The 15,961-nt window shown below is 45.1% G+C and overlaps 1 protein-coding gene and 2 long non-coding RNA genes across 3 annotated transcripts; 2 read left to right on the top strand and 1 right to left on the bottom strand.

Annotated features, from left to right (window-relative positions):
- Positions 1-445: 445 nt before the first annotated feature.
- Positions 446-5,537, bottom strand: LOC139583596 (uncharacterized). Its single transcript, XR_011676579.1, has 3 exons — positions 5,328-5,537; positions 2,379-2,556; positions 446-1,734 (listed from the first exon to the last, which is right to left on the bottom strand). It is a non-coding gene; the product is annotated as an uncharacterized lncRNA (long non-coding RNA).
- Positions 5,538-7,055: 1,518 nt separating this feature from the next.
- LOC139583595 (uncharacterized) lies at positions 7,056-9,659 on the top strand. Its single transcript, XM_071414848.1, has 8 exons — positions 7,056-7,805; positions 7,893-8,069; positions 8,160-8,221; positions 8,304-8,390; positions 8,478-8,519; positions 8,588-8,761; positions 8,841-8,876; positions 8,975-9,659. Exons 1-7 carry the CDS (start codon positions 7,742-7,744, stop codon positions 8,874-8,876), a joined length of 642 nt encoding a protein of 213 aa, XP_071270949.1. The 5' UTR covers positions 7,056-7,741; the 3' UTR covers positions 8,975-9,659.
- Positions 9,660-14,508: 4,849 nt separating this feature from the next.
- On the top strand, positions 14,509-15,546 carry LOC139582398 (uncharacterized). The gene is made up of 2 exons (XR_011676346.1): positions 14,509-14,679; positions 14,774-15,546. It is a non-coding gene; the product is annotated as an uncharacterized lncRNA (long non-coding RNA).
- Positions 15,547-15,961: the final 415 nt, after the last annotated feature.

The raw sequence follows: 15,961 nt of genomic DNA, 5'->3' as shown, positions 1-15,961 counted from the left end.
TCATTATATTACTTACTGTCAGGGGTTGATTTACACATTGATCACCCGGGGCAAGCCAGGAGAGCCCTCATAATAGTGGGCTGGTCCTACATTAATATATCAAACGTATGGGCGAGCCAATGTTCACATTTCTAATGATAATAGGGGTGACATAGACGCATCCTGATAAAGGTTGAGCTAACAGCACATTGCTAGGTCTTATCAAACCTGTTGTAACCACGGGCCGTATAGCTCTACTGGTGTTGAAGACTTTGATCAAGAGCCAAAACCCTGAAGCTATCCAGATGACCCTTAACATCTGGACTGTGCTGAGAGACATGGCAGTGGAACAGAGTGGAGCTGGCTGTCACCAAGTCTGAACTGCAATGCCAAAAAGACAATGTAGACCACAAGACCGTGTTGACCACAAGAGGGAGCCACTGGCAATAAACTCACTAGTCTCCTATTAATGATGAATGATCTTTATTTGTACATCCAAACAAACAACTCAACAATGGCGTCGAGCATAGATGTCAGTCTCACCTTCAAAACTAGTGTTCTTCTCGTAACGAGTTACTAATCCAAACTGATTAAATAATCCATTACGGAAATTGTAGCCTATGAGTTTGGATTAATAACTTGTTTGATGAAATACAGACAAAAAAAGAGTAAGTCACAGCTCAATTCCTGGTACAGTGGGTGAGACAGGACACGACCATGGGACAGTAAACACACTGATCAGCCACACGCTATGGAGTGGACATCAGCTAGCAGTGTACGCTTACATAGCAAACCTGTTGGACACAAGCAAAACAGTGCAGCAAAATGAACGGCCATCTTTTAGTGTGTCAGTGTGTCCAATTATCACGTCATGTCAATGTATATGACATTTTAGTTTCCAACCCCAGTGCCGTGCCTTGTCAAGTCTCTGGTAAAAGAGGTTCTCAAACTCAGGAGATCTCTTGGTTAAATGAAGGTTCAATCATTTAGAGAGTGAAAGGAGGTTGTTGTTACTGTAAGGATGTCCACATGATTGACAGGGGGCCTGGGCCAAAGGCATCAGGGCAGAGAGGAAAGAGCTGGAGTCAGTGTCCAATCACTGTTCATTGTTACAGTTTAGTTCTGTGTTTAGAGCGGTAACCATAGAGAATCCCCAAGGCTGGTTAGGTAAGTTACACTTCCTCTATTGAAAACATCTTCAGCCACGTCCCAACCACATTAAATGGCTTCCTTTCCTTTAGGAAGGACCACCGAAAAGTCAATGGGTAAGATTCCACCACATTGTTTTCATCTGCTGTACCATATTAATCCAATTCTGTTCCTTCCCATTCATTCTGTTTCTTCCTGTTCCCCTGAAGTGTACACACTTCAAGGAGAGAGGGGAGAATCGGAACTGGGGTCTCGTCTAATTTCAGCTTCAGTGGTTTAGAAGGAAAGTAGGTAAGGAAAGGGAACTTTTTAAGACTGTTGGGACGCGGACCAGCACAGAGGGCTCAGTGTGCTGCGGCTGCCTAAGTAACCCCAACAATTCATATTATTGGCTCAGGGCAGAGTTTTGAGAGAAGTTGGGGAGGGACTACTGGACGATAGTAGGGTGAGAGATCAGTTCACAGATTAGAAGTTTGGAAAAAGAGCAGCAGTTTGTCCACTGATGACCACTGATCGTCTGCTAGCCCTCCTACTCTTTACCCCCCTCTTCTGGTTGGGATGAAGACTCTGACGGGGCCTGGCTCTTTTCAGCATCCTCTCCTTCACCTAAGAGAGAGAGAGAGAGGGGTAGGCAATTCATGCATTAATAATGACTCTAAATGACATCATTACATCTGACGTCAGTGAGAGAGAGAAAGAGAGAGAGAGCAGAAGAAGGGTGTTTGAGTTGAGTCATCCGCTAAAGCGAATATAAGACATATTGACTATGATGTCACCATGTAAATATGGACAGCAAGACAACACTATTGGAGAATCTTAATTGTATACTCCTTGCGTCCTCTCGCCTTTCCTCCTCAAAACCCACTGAGGAGGGTCCTCTGGCTTTCTCATCCAATGGGTTTTGAAAAGAAGGTCAGGAGAGAGGAGTGAGGAGTATGCAATTGAGATTCTCCCTATGAGTTATCAAGGGAAACACATGGCTCGTCTGGCCGCCTGTCGGTTTCAACTTCCTGCGTTGGCCAAATTGGCATTATCTTGGCATTGTCACACTTTCTCCCATATGTCATGTAAAACAACACATTGCACCGCTACAGAAAGAGATAATATAGCCCAATTTATAAAACACAGGTCCTGGCAAGTCTGGATTTTGTCTCAAGTTGAAACACCAAATGCATCTTTCATCAGCTTCCTGACCAACAGGTGAATTATGCTAGCCAAGTTTTGAAACAGAGTGTGTCCAATGCTTTCACCGGATTTGTTGATGTTGAGCTGAGCCAAGTCGGGTGATAGGTCGCTGGGACCCTGTGCCTCAGGGGATTGTGGGATGTCGTGTACGGCGTTCCGTCGGCCGGTCCGCTGTGAAGCGATGAAGTCTTCATATGTCGCCTCCACATCAGTCATAGCTGATACACCTCAACATAGCAGGGCCTGGGAGACAGGGGAACACACACACACACACACACAATGTAAACACACATGCAGTCTCCCAGGGGGGTGGAGGGATTACCCTGTGCCATAAACCAGCCATCTGCTGAGGGGAGCCAGAGGGAAAGCCTTGCTGTTTTTTTTTTGTTAGCACCCAGAGGACCCAGTCCCTACAACATAAGTGAAATTGCCATGGGGGTTAGGGGGACATGTAATTTATTTAAAATAATAAAAAATAAAAATAGCAGGAAATTAGCTTTAAAGTAGCTGTCCAGTGTTTACAGATTTCTATAAATTTGACCTATAATTAATTACAATAAGTGAAATAATTACTTCGTTTTCCTTCCAAAAAATGGTATGTTAAAATGCAGCTTTTCTGTGTTGGAATGGTGTGGGCATACCCCAACAACAGAATGGTGTGGGCATACCCCAACAACAGAATGGTGTGGGCATACCCCAACGACAGAATGGTGTGGGCATACCCCAACAACAGAATGGTGTGGGCATACCCCAACAACAGAATGGTGTGGGCATACCCCAACAACAGAATGGTGTGGGCATAACCCAACAACAGAATGGTGTGGGCATACCCCAACAACAGAATGGTGTGGGCATACCCCAACAACAGAATGGTGTGGGCATAACCCAACAACAGAATGGTGTGGGCGTATACCGTTCATAAAAAAAATATTCATGCGAGTAGACTGCTGTTTGGCCATCTCATCCTCCTTAGGAGGCATCATCCTCTATATTGTGTTTTCAAAATACTCCTCCATATACCCCTCTCAATAGAGGCATAATAAGTCATGTCAAACTACGCAGAATTGCAGGAAATGCGTTTTATAAAGTCAATATCTACACCAATTTCACACTTGCACTACAAACACACACTCAGTCAGTGGCATTGCCATCACTGACATCATCTTCCCTTATGAACAGTTTAACACCTCTGAATTCTGAATTCAAGAACCTATATTTCTCAATATTCTACAATTCTTCGCCCAATGAAGGAAACGCTATTGTTTAGTATTAGCATGCATTAGACAAAATCCAAATTCCTAAACATGATTTCATATACAGTAACCATTGCCAGGGAGATTGAGGTTAAGCCCCACTGCTGACATGATAACACCCTATTAGAGAGAGGTTATACCCAGAATGCAGTGCAAAACGGTGACCACCGGGTGCTATTTTGGGCCTCTATCCTCCCCTCAACTGCTTGGCAGTCAGCTGTGATGCTCAAAATGGTGTCACTGTGGCAGCGATGCTAAACAGCTGTTGGACTAGTAAACACTGGGTCACTCACTACTAATGAGGAACCCAGTCACCCCACACTGGTCATACACTGGGGTTCCTTTGGATTGGTTGTTATATCAACAATACTTATTTGAGAATAAGGTTAACTTGCAGGGGAAATAAACAATTGATACTAAAATAACAGAGTATTTGCATCAAGTATTTATTTGAGTGTTTACGGTATAAAGACAGCATCTTATTGATATGTCTTAATGTCCATGTGATCCTGGTCTTGCATATTTGTGTCAGATGTACAAAATCAGGAATTGGAGGGGGACTGAGAAGGACGACTGATATACAGTACCTATTACTGTAACTGGGATAGCTGGCATTATCAATACTCATCATCGCTGGTGTGGAAAACACTTTATGCTAAGATTTGTGGCGTGAAGTACAGTATCTTAGAGTCATACTGTACATTCCTTTGCTGTGAGAGTTCAATGTGGCGTGTAGGCTACAGGACTGGTTTTAGTGGTGGGACTGGGATGTACCTGGCAATCTGCACTCTGAAATATTCATGTTTTACATAATTTACACACAACAATACACCCGAGGAGCTAAGATCAGCATAGACTATGAGCTGTGTGTGTGTTTTCCCTGTTTACTGATTGACAAAAGTGTAGTCATTACCAAGGAACATGCCATTTGCAAGATGCCAGAGCATGTCTCTGTAGCATTAAGGGCAACAGCCTTCCTAAAATAGCCTTCAGACAAACTGCCTTCAGCTGAATAATTCAACAAGTGCAATGTGTACAGACAGCCACACATCCTTCAGTATTCATATCTTAATGACCATAACTGATGAACACAGGCTATTTACCATGCAGCATTGAATCTGGTTTTTCATAGGTCTGACGCAATCTGAAGGAACAAATTGGATCCATGGCACGAAAGAAAGTATTTACGGCCAAATCTAGCTAAATAGAAATGTAAGGCTTGGAAATCTCTCCTCTGTGCCCCCCTTCCTCTCTCGCTCACATTTCATTTACATATGATGACAGACCTGTAGTTGTGTACTCCAGACTGAAGGATGCTCCAATAGGCCTACATATAGTCCAGTCATCTCTGACAAAACCATCCATTCTCACTATTAGTTATAAGGCGTTGGGGAATCATTGCATGGTCATTATGATATTTATCTAGCCTATGTTAATTCATTTCAAACGAATGTGCATTAAAGAGCGCGACAGTGCGTGCAATTTGTTGTTACAATGTGTCAACCCTGTAATAGCAAACATCCGGCTGTAATCAAATGCATGGCAACACTGTAATCAAATGTATGGCGATGTTGCATTTGCACAACAAGGAGACGGGTACCAACCAGGCTAAATCAAAACAGCAGAAAATGTCGCTGAGCTATTGACACAGACTTCTCTAAAAGCTGTAGCTTGACAACCTGTGAGGCAGAGCGAAAGCGGCACCATTTAAACAGCTAACACAAACCGAAATCGAAGCTTGAAATCTCATTAAAATCGTACCTGTGTGTGCTGAGGACTTCCAAACAGAAGCTGCTATGCACGGTCAATCACACAGCGACATGAGGAAGTCGACTGTCGTCTGTGATTTACGTCGCGACTCGCGTCTACAGATGCAACCGGACCTTTCTTGCTGCACGGCAGGCGCAGTGGCCGCACGTAGGGCATGACGTTTGAGCGCTGGGCACAATGGTTCAGTGGTTGGTCACTGCTTCCAATTTGTCTTCTTAATAATGACTATAAGATATTAGCCTTACTACTTGCAAAAATAATTAAAGAAGTCCTGGAAGCAATCATTGATGAAACACAGTCTGGCTTCATGAGGAACAGACATATTTCTAACAATGTCAGACTAGTATTAGACATACTTGACTACTCAGACCTAATAACTGAGGATAGCTTCATATGATTTTTAGATTTTTATAAAGCATTTGACACAGTAGAGCATCAGTTTCTCTTCCACTCCCTTGAGAGACTTGGCTTTGGAGATTTTTTCTGTAAGGCTATTAAGACTCTCTATGCAAATGGTAACAGCTCTATCAAATTGAAATATGGCACCTCACCTAGATTTGAGTTAAAGAGAGGAATTAGGCAAGGTTGTCCTATCTCCCGTACCTGTTTTTATTAATCACCCAACTTCTTGCAAATTCTTTAAATAATAGTCCTGTACAAGGTATTTCCATAGCTGGTAAAGAAATGATTATAAGCCAGCTGGCTGATGATACTACACTTTTTCTGAAAAACGCTAACCAAATTCCCATATCGATCAATGTGATACAATCCTTTTCCAAAGCGTCTGGTCTATGTCTTAACATTAATCAATGTGAACCCATAGCTGTCAAAGATTGTGTGACACCTTCATATTATGGTATTCCAGTAAAAGAAGAACTTACATATTTAGGCATAACCATTACAACGGATCAGAAGTCTAGAGGCTTACTAAATTGTAACCCTCTTATTAAAAATACCCAGAAGAAGCTAAATCAATGGCTACAGAGGGACTTATCTTTAAAAGGTAGAGTCCTAATAACCAAGGCCGAAGGTTTCTCTAGACTAACATATGGCGCTCTATCTTTATATCTTGACAGTAAAATAAGCAAGGAGATAGACCAGATGCTTTTCAACTTTCTTTGGAGAAACCGTACCCATTACATTAGGAAAACTGTTGGAATGAACACTTATGAGAATGGTGGACTGAATTTTCTGGACTTTACTACCTTAAATAATACTTTTAAGATCAATTGGATAAAACAATACCTAAGAAGACCCACTTCTATCTGGAATTTTATTCCTCATCATGTCTTCTCTACTTTTGGTGGCCTTAATAACTTCATGTTGTTTTGCAATTATAATATTGACAAAATTCCAGTGAAACTTTCTGCTTTTCATCGGCAGGTTTTCTTGTCATGGTCCTTAATTTATAAACACAATTTTTCTCCACACAGATATTATATGGAATAATCGGGATATATTGTATAAAAATACTTCTTTGTTTTTAGAATATTGGTTCCGAAATAATATCCTATTGGTGAGCCAACTGGTAAATGCAGAGGGTCTTTTACTCAGTTATAAGGATGTAACGGCTCTCCTCCTCCTCTTCATCCGAAGAGGAGGAGCATGGATTGAACCAAGACGCAGCGTTATGATACGACATGATATTTATTTAACCAAGACAAAAAACGAACTAAACTTGATACAAAACAAAATAACAAAAACGAATGTAGACAGACCTGGGGCCTGTTGCACAAAAGTAGAATTAAGACATCCGGGATAAATGACTCAGCTGAGCTCAATGAAGCCAAAACATGTGCGTCCAGGCTTAATTGGTTGCACAAAGACCAAGCCAGGATGAGCAGACACGGATTCATTAAGCCAGGTGAAACCAATCCTGGATAGGTGCGCGCTCACGGCTCACTCAAATAGACCCCGCCACAGATCACAGATTAACTGATTTACCATGGCAACTAGAGCCGCATACTTTTCCCCGTCGGAAGCACAAATCCTCATGGAGGCATACGAGGAGGTAAAAGATATAATTAAGAAGAAAGGCAACACCGCCACAGTGATAAAGCAAAGAGAAAAAGCGTGGCAAAGTATTGCAGACCGCCTGAATGCGTAAGTAGTGCACAATTACACACTCACCGCTCCGCTGAAACATCACAATTACAATTCAAATATTTAATTCACATCTCCAAAAATGCAGTTGTACTGTAATTATGAAACGGTTAAATTTTTAATTGAAATGCACTGCAGATATGAGTGAAATTGTGTAAAGTAACTCCATCACACTGTATAAAGCTATTATAAATTTTTTGATATTTTTACTGAAAACAAGACAAAAATACCAAGTAATTTTTTGCAGTGTGACTCCATTAAATGTGTGTGTGTGTGTGTGTGTGTGTGTGTGTAGATTAAACATGAACGGGCCAAAACGGACATGGCAGCAGGTCAAAATCAAATACAAGAACATTCTGCAGAATGGTATGGTCCCTGACTAATATTTAACAAAGCACAAGCATATATTGTACCCAGAAGGTGCCTGCTCACACATTGTCTGTACTGTTTTAGCAGTGAAAAAGAATACCCACAGACAAGGCACGGGTGGTGGGTCACCAAAGGCTGACCTTACCCCAGCAGAGGACATGGCCTTGGAGCTAAATAAAGGCAGGCCCGTCTTAGAGGGGATCCCTGGGGGGAAAGAGACGAGCATAGGTTCCTCCCAAGATGCCACCCGCTTCATTCAAGGTATGTCCTTCCATCTCTACATGGGATACAACCACATTCATATTGAATCAATTTGGACTGTCTGACTTTGGTTTACCTATTGCCTTGCAGTGTCTGGCAGCACTGTGTTCCTGTTAGAGCCACCAGCACAAGCACCAGACGATGCTGATCCAGTGAGTACTCCATCAAAGGCATACTGTAGGCCTGGCATGTCTTGTCTACTAGCTTCAATATGAATCCGATTAAATGTGATAGGGTGAAGGCCCCAGTGCAGCAGCAACAGCACATGATGGAGACGATGATGAGGAGGAGACCATCTCTCTGGATTCCAGAAGGCATGAGGTATCATGTTAAGACTGTGAAAGTACTATTTACTCTACAATGGTGAGGAGTCCTCATCAAAATCAAAAAATCTAATTTCTTTTACAGGACCCAGATGCTATACAGTGGGAAAACCAGCCTGGCAACATAGTGCGTATTAATAAAAGGACACCACATCCTGCCAAATTCCAGCTGCGCTAATTGTATTGTGTTCACAGAGCTCACAAGCTATCAGAAAGTTGTATGGCAACCACCTCCGGCGCCAAATAGAACTGGCAGACATAGACATTCAGTACAAGAAGAAAAAGATGGAAAATCTTGCACTGGAGTCCGAAATAAAAAAGAGGACAATTAGGAAACTGGACCTTGAAATAAAAAAACTTGAGAGGGAGGTGAGATATGCCTTCAATGTACACTGTATGCTAACTGTAACACAAATGTATTAATCATTATTTTTCTTTCCTCCCCCAGCTCCAAGAAGATGACACAGCTCAAAATAAAAATTAGGTATATTCTCGTAAAGTCAAGTGAGCCATGACATATGAGCTCTTATTGTGAGCACACAGGACGGTGGCATCTTTCTAAGGTTTTTTTTATTTTCCCAGCAATCAGTACAACCAAGTCATCGTTATAAGGCATCGCCCTCTTTTGCCCACCCCCCCAGCACCAGGTGTGGCCACTAGCCTATATGAAGGTCCAAAATTGTGTGTTCCTTTCTGCTCTGACAATGGCATGCCCATTCGTGCGAGATGTGGTGGATGAAGAAGCACTTGTGCTGAGGAGAGCCTTCAGGCGAGAAAGGGTCTTCAGGGACCGGTTGGACCCACTGGCCTTCCCTGATGACCATCTATATGAAAGATACAGGTTTTCTGCAGATGGCATCAGGTATCTATGCAGACTACTGGGTCCCAGGATTAAGCACCGCACTGCACGGAGCCATGCACTGAGTGTGGAGCAAATGGTTTGTGTGGCCTTGCGCTTTTTTGCTAGTGGAGCCTTCCTGTACTCAGTGGGGGATGCAGAACAGCTGAACAAGGCCACAATTTGCCGCACAATAAGGAGTGTGTGTCTGGCTATCAAAGCATTAGCAGATGTCTTCATCTCCTTCCCTGGCCACAGAAGACTCTGTGACATCAAAGAGGAGTTCTATAGGATTGCAGGTAAGAGGATCTACAAATTACAGGACAACTGTTAACACATAGTAGGATACTCATTACTTTGTGTGACAGGTTTCCCCAATGTCATTGGTGCAGTGGACTGCACACACATAAGGATAAAAGCACCCTCAGGTGCCCATGAGGCCGATTTTGTGAATAGGAAATCCTTTCACAGCATTAATGTGTTATGCTGATGAATGAGGACCCAACAGCGACGTAAGTAGTAACAGAGTCTTTATTCCAGTATCAAACAAACAATGATTCTCCTGGATATATCAAAGGTAAATCCAAAACAGGAAACTGAAATCCTCTCGTCAGTAGAGAGGAACGACAGGAGACGCGACCACAGACTGCAGGTCGCTTCAGGAAGGCACAGGCCGTAGCTGACATAGACACCTGCTCACACGCAGCATCTGAAGAAGGCAAAAACACGACAGGGCGGAACAAGGACACAGGAACAGCAAACATCAAACAAGAATCCGACCAGGCAGAAGCGGAAAACAGAGGGAGAAATAGGGACTCTAATCAGAGGGCAAAATAGGGGACAGGTGTGAAAGAGTAAATGAGGTCGTTAGGAGAATGAGAAACAGCTGGGAGCAGGAACGGAACGATAGAGAGAGAGAGCGGGAGAGGGAGAGAGGGAGGAGGAGAGAGAGAGAGAGAAAGAGGGAAAGAACCTAATAAGACCAGCAGAGGGAAGCACAGGGACAAGACATGAAGATCAAAGACAAAACATGACAGTACCCCCCCACTCACCGAGCGCCTCCTGGCGCACTCGAGGAGGAACCCTGGCGGCAACGAAGGAAATCATCAATCAACGAACGGTCCAGCACGTCCCGAGATGGAACCCAACTCCTCTCCTCAGGACCGTAACCCTCCCAATCCACTAAGTACTGGTGACCACGTCCCCGAGAACGCATGTCCATGATCTTTCGTACCTTGTAAATAGGAGCGCCCTCGACAAGGACGGGGGGGGGGGGGGAAGACGAACGGGGGCGCGAAGAAAAGGCTTGACACAAGAGACATGGAAGACAGGGTGGACGCGACGAAGATGTCGCGGAAGAAGCAGTCGCACAGCGACAGGATTGACGACCTGAGAGACACGGAACGGACCAATGAACCGCGGAGTCAACTTGCGAGAAGCTGTCGTAAGGGGAAGGTTACGAGTGGAAAGCCACACTCTCTGACCGCGACAATACCTAGGACTCCTAATCCTACGTTTATTGGCGGCTCTCACAGTCTGCGCCCTGTAACGGCAAAGTGCAGACCTGACCCTCCTCCAGGTGCGCTCACAACGTTGGACAAAAGCCTGAGCGGAGGGAACGCTGGACTCGGCGAGCTGGGACGAGAACAGAGGAGGCTGGTACCCAAGACTACTCTGAAACGGAGATAGCCCGGTAGCAGACGAAGGAAGCGAGTTGTGAGCGTACTCAGCCCAGGGGAGCTGTTCTGCCCAAGACGCAGGGTGAGTGAGTGCTTGCTTTACCTGTCTCTCAATTCCCCAGACAGTCAACCCGACAACACGCCCTTCAGGGAGAATCCCCTCGGGGTCGGTAGAAGCCACAGAAGAACTAAAGAGACGGGATAAGGCATCAGGCTTGGTGTTCTTATTTCCCGGACGATAGGAAATCACGAACTCGAAACGAGCGAAAAACAACGCCCAACGAGCCTGACGTGCATTAAGTCGTTTGGCAGAACGGATGTACTCAAGGTTCTTATGGTCAGTCCAAACGACAAAAGGAACGGTCGCCCCCTCCAACCACTGTCGCCATTCGCCTATGGCTAAGCGGATGGCGAGCAGTTCGCGGTTACCCACATCATAGTTGCGTTCCGATGGCGACAGGCGATGAGAAAAGTAAGCGCAAGGATGGACCTTATCGTCAGAATGGAAGCGCTGGGACAGAATGGCTCCCACGCCCACCTCTGAAGCGTCAACCTCGACAATGAATTGTTTAGTGACGTCAGGAGTAACAAGGATAGGAGCGGATGTAAAACCCTTCTTGAGGAGATCAAAAGCTCCCTGGGCGGAACCGGACCACTTAAAGCAAGTCTTGACAGAAGTCAGAGCTGTGAGAGGGGCAGCCACTTGACCGAAATTACGAATGAAACGCCGATAGAAATTAGCGAAACCGAGAAAGCGCTGCAACTCGACACGTGACTTAGGAACGGGCCAATCGCTGACAGCCTGGACCTTAGCGGGATCCATCTGAATGCCTTCAGCGGAAATAACAGAACCGAGAAATGTGACAGAGGAGACATGAAAGGCGCACTTCTCAGCCTTCACGTAGAGACAATTCTCTAAAAGGCGCTGGAGTACACGTCGAACGTGCTGAACATGAATCTCGAGTGACGGTGAAAAAATCAGGATATCGTCAAGGTAAACGAAAACAAAAATGTTCAGCATGTCTCTCAGTACATCATTAACTAATGCCTGAAAGACAGCTGGAGCATTAGCGAGACCGAACGGCAGAACCCGGTATTCAAAATGCCCTAACGGAGTGTTAAACGCCGTTTTCCACTCGTCCCCCTCTCTGATGCGTACGAGATGGTAAGCGTTACGAAGGTCCAACTTAGTAAAGAACCTGGCTCCCTGCAAAATCTCGAAGGCTGACGACATAAGGGGAAGCGGATAACGATTCTTAACCGTTATGTCATTCAGCCCTCGATAATCCACGCAGGGGCGCAGAGTACCGTCCTTCTTCTTAACAAAGAAAAATCCCGCTCCGGCGGGAGAGGAAGAAGGCACCACGGTACCGGCGTCGAGAGAAACAGACAGATAATCCTCGAGAGCCTTACGTTCGGGAGCCGACAGAGAGTATAGTCTACCCCGAGGGGGAGTGGTCCCCGGAAGGAGATCAATACAACAATCATACGACCGGTGAGGAGGAAGGGAGCTGGCTCTGGACCGACTGAAGACCGTGCGCAGATCATGATATTCCTCCGGCACTCCTGTCAAATCACCAGGTTCCTCCTGAGTAGAGGGGACAGAAGACACAGGAGGGATAGCAGACATTAAACACTTCACATGACAAGAAACGTTCCAGGATAGGATAGAATTACTAGACCAATTAATAGAAGGATTATGACATACTAGCCAGGGATGACCCAAAACAACAGGTGTAAAAGGTGAACGAAAAATCAAAAAGGAAATGGTCTCACTGTGGTTACCAGATACTGTGAGGGTTAAAGGTAGTGTCTCACATCTGATACTGGGGAGAAGACTACCATCTAAGGCGAACATGGGCGTGGGCTTCCCTAACTGTCTGAGAGGAATGTCATGTTTCCGAGCCCATGCTTCGTCCATAAAACAACCCTCAGCCCCAGAGTCTATCAAGGCACTGCAGGAAGCAGCTGAACCGGTCCAGCGTAGATGGACCGACAAGGTAGTACAGGATCTTGATGGAGAGACCTGAGTAGTAGCGCTCACCAGTAGCCCTCCGCTTACTGATGAGCTCTGGCTTTTACTGGACATGACATGACAAAATGTCCAGCAGAACCGCAATAGAGGCAAAGGCGGTTGGTGATTCTCCGTTCCCTCTCCTTAGTCGAGATGCGAATACCTCCCAGCTGCATGGGCTCAGTCTCTGAGCCGGTGGGAGGAGATGGTTGAGATGCGGAGAGGGGAAACACCGTTAACGCGAGCTCTCTTCCACGAGCTCGGTGACGAAGATCTACCCGTCGTTCTATGCGGATGGCGAGTGCAATCAAAGAGTCCACGCTGGAAGGAACCTCCCGGGAGAGAATCTCATCCTTAACCTCAGCGTGAAGTCCCTCCAGAAAACGAGCGAGCAACGCCGGCTCGTTCCAGTCACTGGAGGCAGCAAGAGTGCGAAACTCTATAGAGTAATCCGTTATGGATCGATCACCTTGACATAGGGAAGCCAGGGCCCTGGAAGCCTCCTTCCCAAAAACTGAACGATCAAAAACCCGTATCATCTCCTCTTTAAAGTTCTGATAATCGTTAGAACACTCAGCCCTTGCCTCCCAGATAGCTGTGCCCCACTCCCGAGCCCGACCAGTAAGGAGTGATATGACGTAAGCGATCCGAGCTCTCTCTCTTGAGTACGTGTTGGGCTGGAGAGAGAACACAATATCACACTGGGTGAGAAAGGAGCGACACTCAGTGGGCTGCCCAGAGTAACATGGTGGGTTATTAACCCTAGGTTCCGGAGACTCGGAAGACCAGGAAGTAGCTGGTGGCACGAGATGAAGACTCTGAAACTGTCCAGAGAGATCGGAGACCTGAGCGGCCAGGGTCTCAACGGCATGACGAGCAGCAAACAATTCCTGCTCGTGTCTGCCGAGCATTGCTCCCTGGAACTCGACGGCAGTGTTGAGAGAATCCATAGTCGCTGGGTCCATCTTGGTCGGATTCTTCTGTTATGCTGATGAATGAGGACCCAACAGCGACGTAAGTAGTAACAGAGTCTTTATTCCAGTATCAAACAAACAATGATTCTCCTGGATATATCAAAGGTAAATCCAAAACAGGAAACTGAAATCCTCTCGTCAGTAGAGAGGAACGACAGGAGACGCGACCACAGACTGCAGGTCGCTTCAGGAAGGCACAGGCCGTAGCTGACATAGACACCTGCTCACACGCAGCATCTGAAGAAGGCAAAAACACGACAGGGCGGAACAAGGACACAGGAACAGCAAACATCAAACAAGAATCCGACCAGGCAGAAGCGGAAAACAGAGGGAGAAATAGGGACTCTAATCAGAGGGCAAAATAGGGGACAGGTGTGAAAGAGTAAATGAGGTCGTTAGGAGAATGAGAAACAGCTGGGAGCAGGAACGGAACGATAGAGAGAGAGAGCGGGAGAGGGAGAGAGGGAGGAGGAGAGAGAGAGAGAGAAAGAGGGAAAGAACCTAATAAGACCAGCAGAGGGAAGCACAGGGACAAGACATGAAGATCAAAGACAAAACATGACATAATGTTCAGGTGAACATAACTTTTTGATATTGTCCATTGACGAACACTCTGCATTGCCAGTGATGTGCATTGATTGGTGTAATATTCCTCATCTTATGATTTCAGATGGTCTGCAATGCTGACTGTGTGATCAGCAATGTTGTGGCAAAATGGCCTGGCTCAGTCCATGACTCCAGAATCTTTCGGGCCTCTGAAATCTATCAGTGCCTATCACAAGGTAAGCCACACAACCCCTATTTATAACCATCATGGCTGTGTCAAGAATATCACTGTGTTTATGAGGTAGTAATGATGAGATTTTGTGTTGACAGGTGAATTCTCTGGTGTGTTGCTGGGAGACAGGGGGTATGGCTGCCAGCCTTTTCTCCTGACACCTTTCACAGACCCCCAGGAAGCACAGCAGGCCTACAACCATGCCCATGCCAGGACCAGGGCCAGAGTTGAAATGACCTTTGGCCTCCTGAAGGCACGCTTTCACTGCCTTCACAAATTAAGGGTCAGCCCTGTTAGGGCATGTGATATTACTGTGGCTTGTGCTGTCCTCCACAATGTGGCCTGCCTGAGGAAGGAGAGGGCCCCCAGAGTGCCACCAGCCATGGACTGGGACAATCCGGCAATCTTCCCTGATGACGACAGTGGTCGGCTGCTGAGGGACCAATATGTGTTGAATTATTTTAGTTAGTATGTGTGCTTTCAATTTTGGTTAAATATGTCCTGCGGTGGCAGAGGAATTTGTGTTTTTTTGGGTTCGTTTTTTGACGAATTTGGCCTCTTATGATGTTTGTGCGGTATACTGTGTGTAATACAAGGCTGCAGGGAGGCTACTGCATCCATTCATTTGTCTGTTCAGTTGATGTGTATGGATTTGTCCTGCATTTATTTTAGTGTGCAGACATGCAGGGTGTGTTATATACAGACCTTTGAATGTGTATGTATCATTTTGTATAATATGCTTGGATTCTGTGCTTTCCATCTTGTAGAGTCACTGTGACTTCAGTTTCGAAAGGAGCTGATGGTTTACCTGCTTTGTTTTGTCCTTATTCAATAAAGGAACATAATGTTACACATTGTGTTTTTATATTCATATGGAATGTGTATTTGTTTATATGACAGAGTACTAGGGCCACACTGAAGAAAAAGGATAAAGTCATAAATTTATGAGGCTGGTTCTTTCTGCAGAAAAGCTACATATTGTTTTTACAGTTTTGATACTTATGACAATGTGATACTTAATATTCTGGCACATCAGCATGTCTTTGTTTATGAAACCATACTGAAGTACAATTTCACGAAATGCCCCACATCTGTCATTTTAACAACTGTCCTCCTTTAAAACAACTGGTTACAATATTATGACTTGTGTTTTTTTCCCCTCTGTGGCCCTAATATTCTATCATTTTATATATAGCCTTATAGTCTATGGGAAACTGTAAATTATCTAATGATAGCAACATCATCTAAAAATCATTTTTTATCCAAAATCATTGAAATTAATGATC

Source organism: Salvelinus alpinus, chromosome 8 (genome assembly GCF_045679555.1).
Source record: "Salvelinus alpinus chromosome 8, SLU_Salpinus.1, whole genome shotgun sequence".
Lineage (NCBI taxonomy): Eukaryota > Metazoa > Chordata > Actinopteri > Salmoniformes > Salmonidae > Salvelinus > Salvelinus alpinus.
The sequence above is the reverse complement of the archived record's forward strand: the minus strand, read 5'-3'. Positions and strand labels throughout refer to the sequence as shown.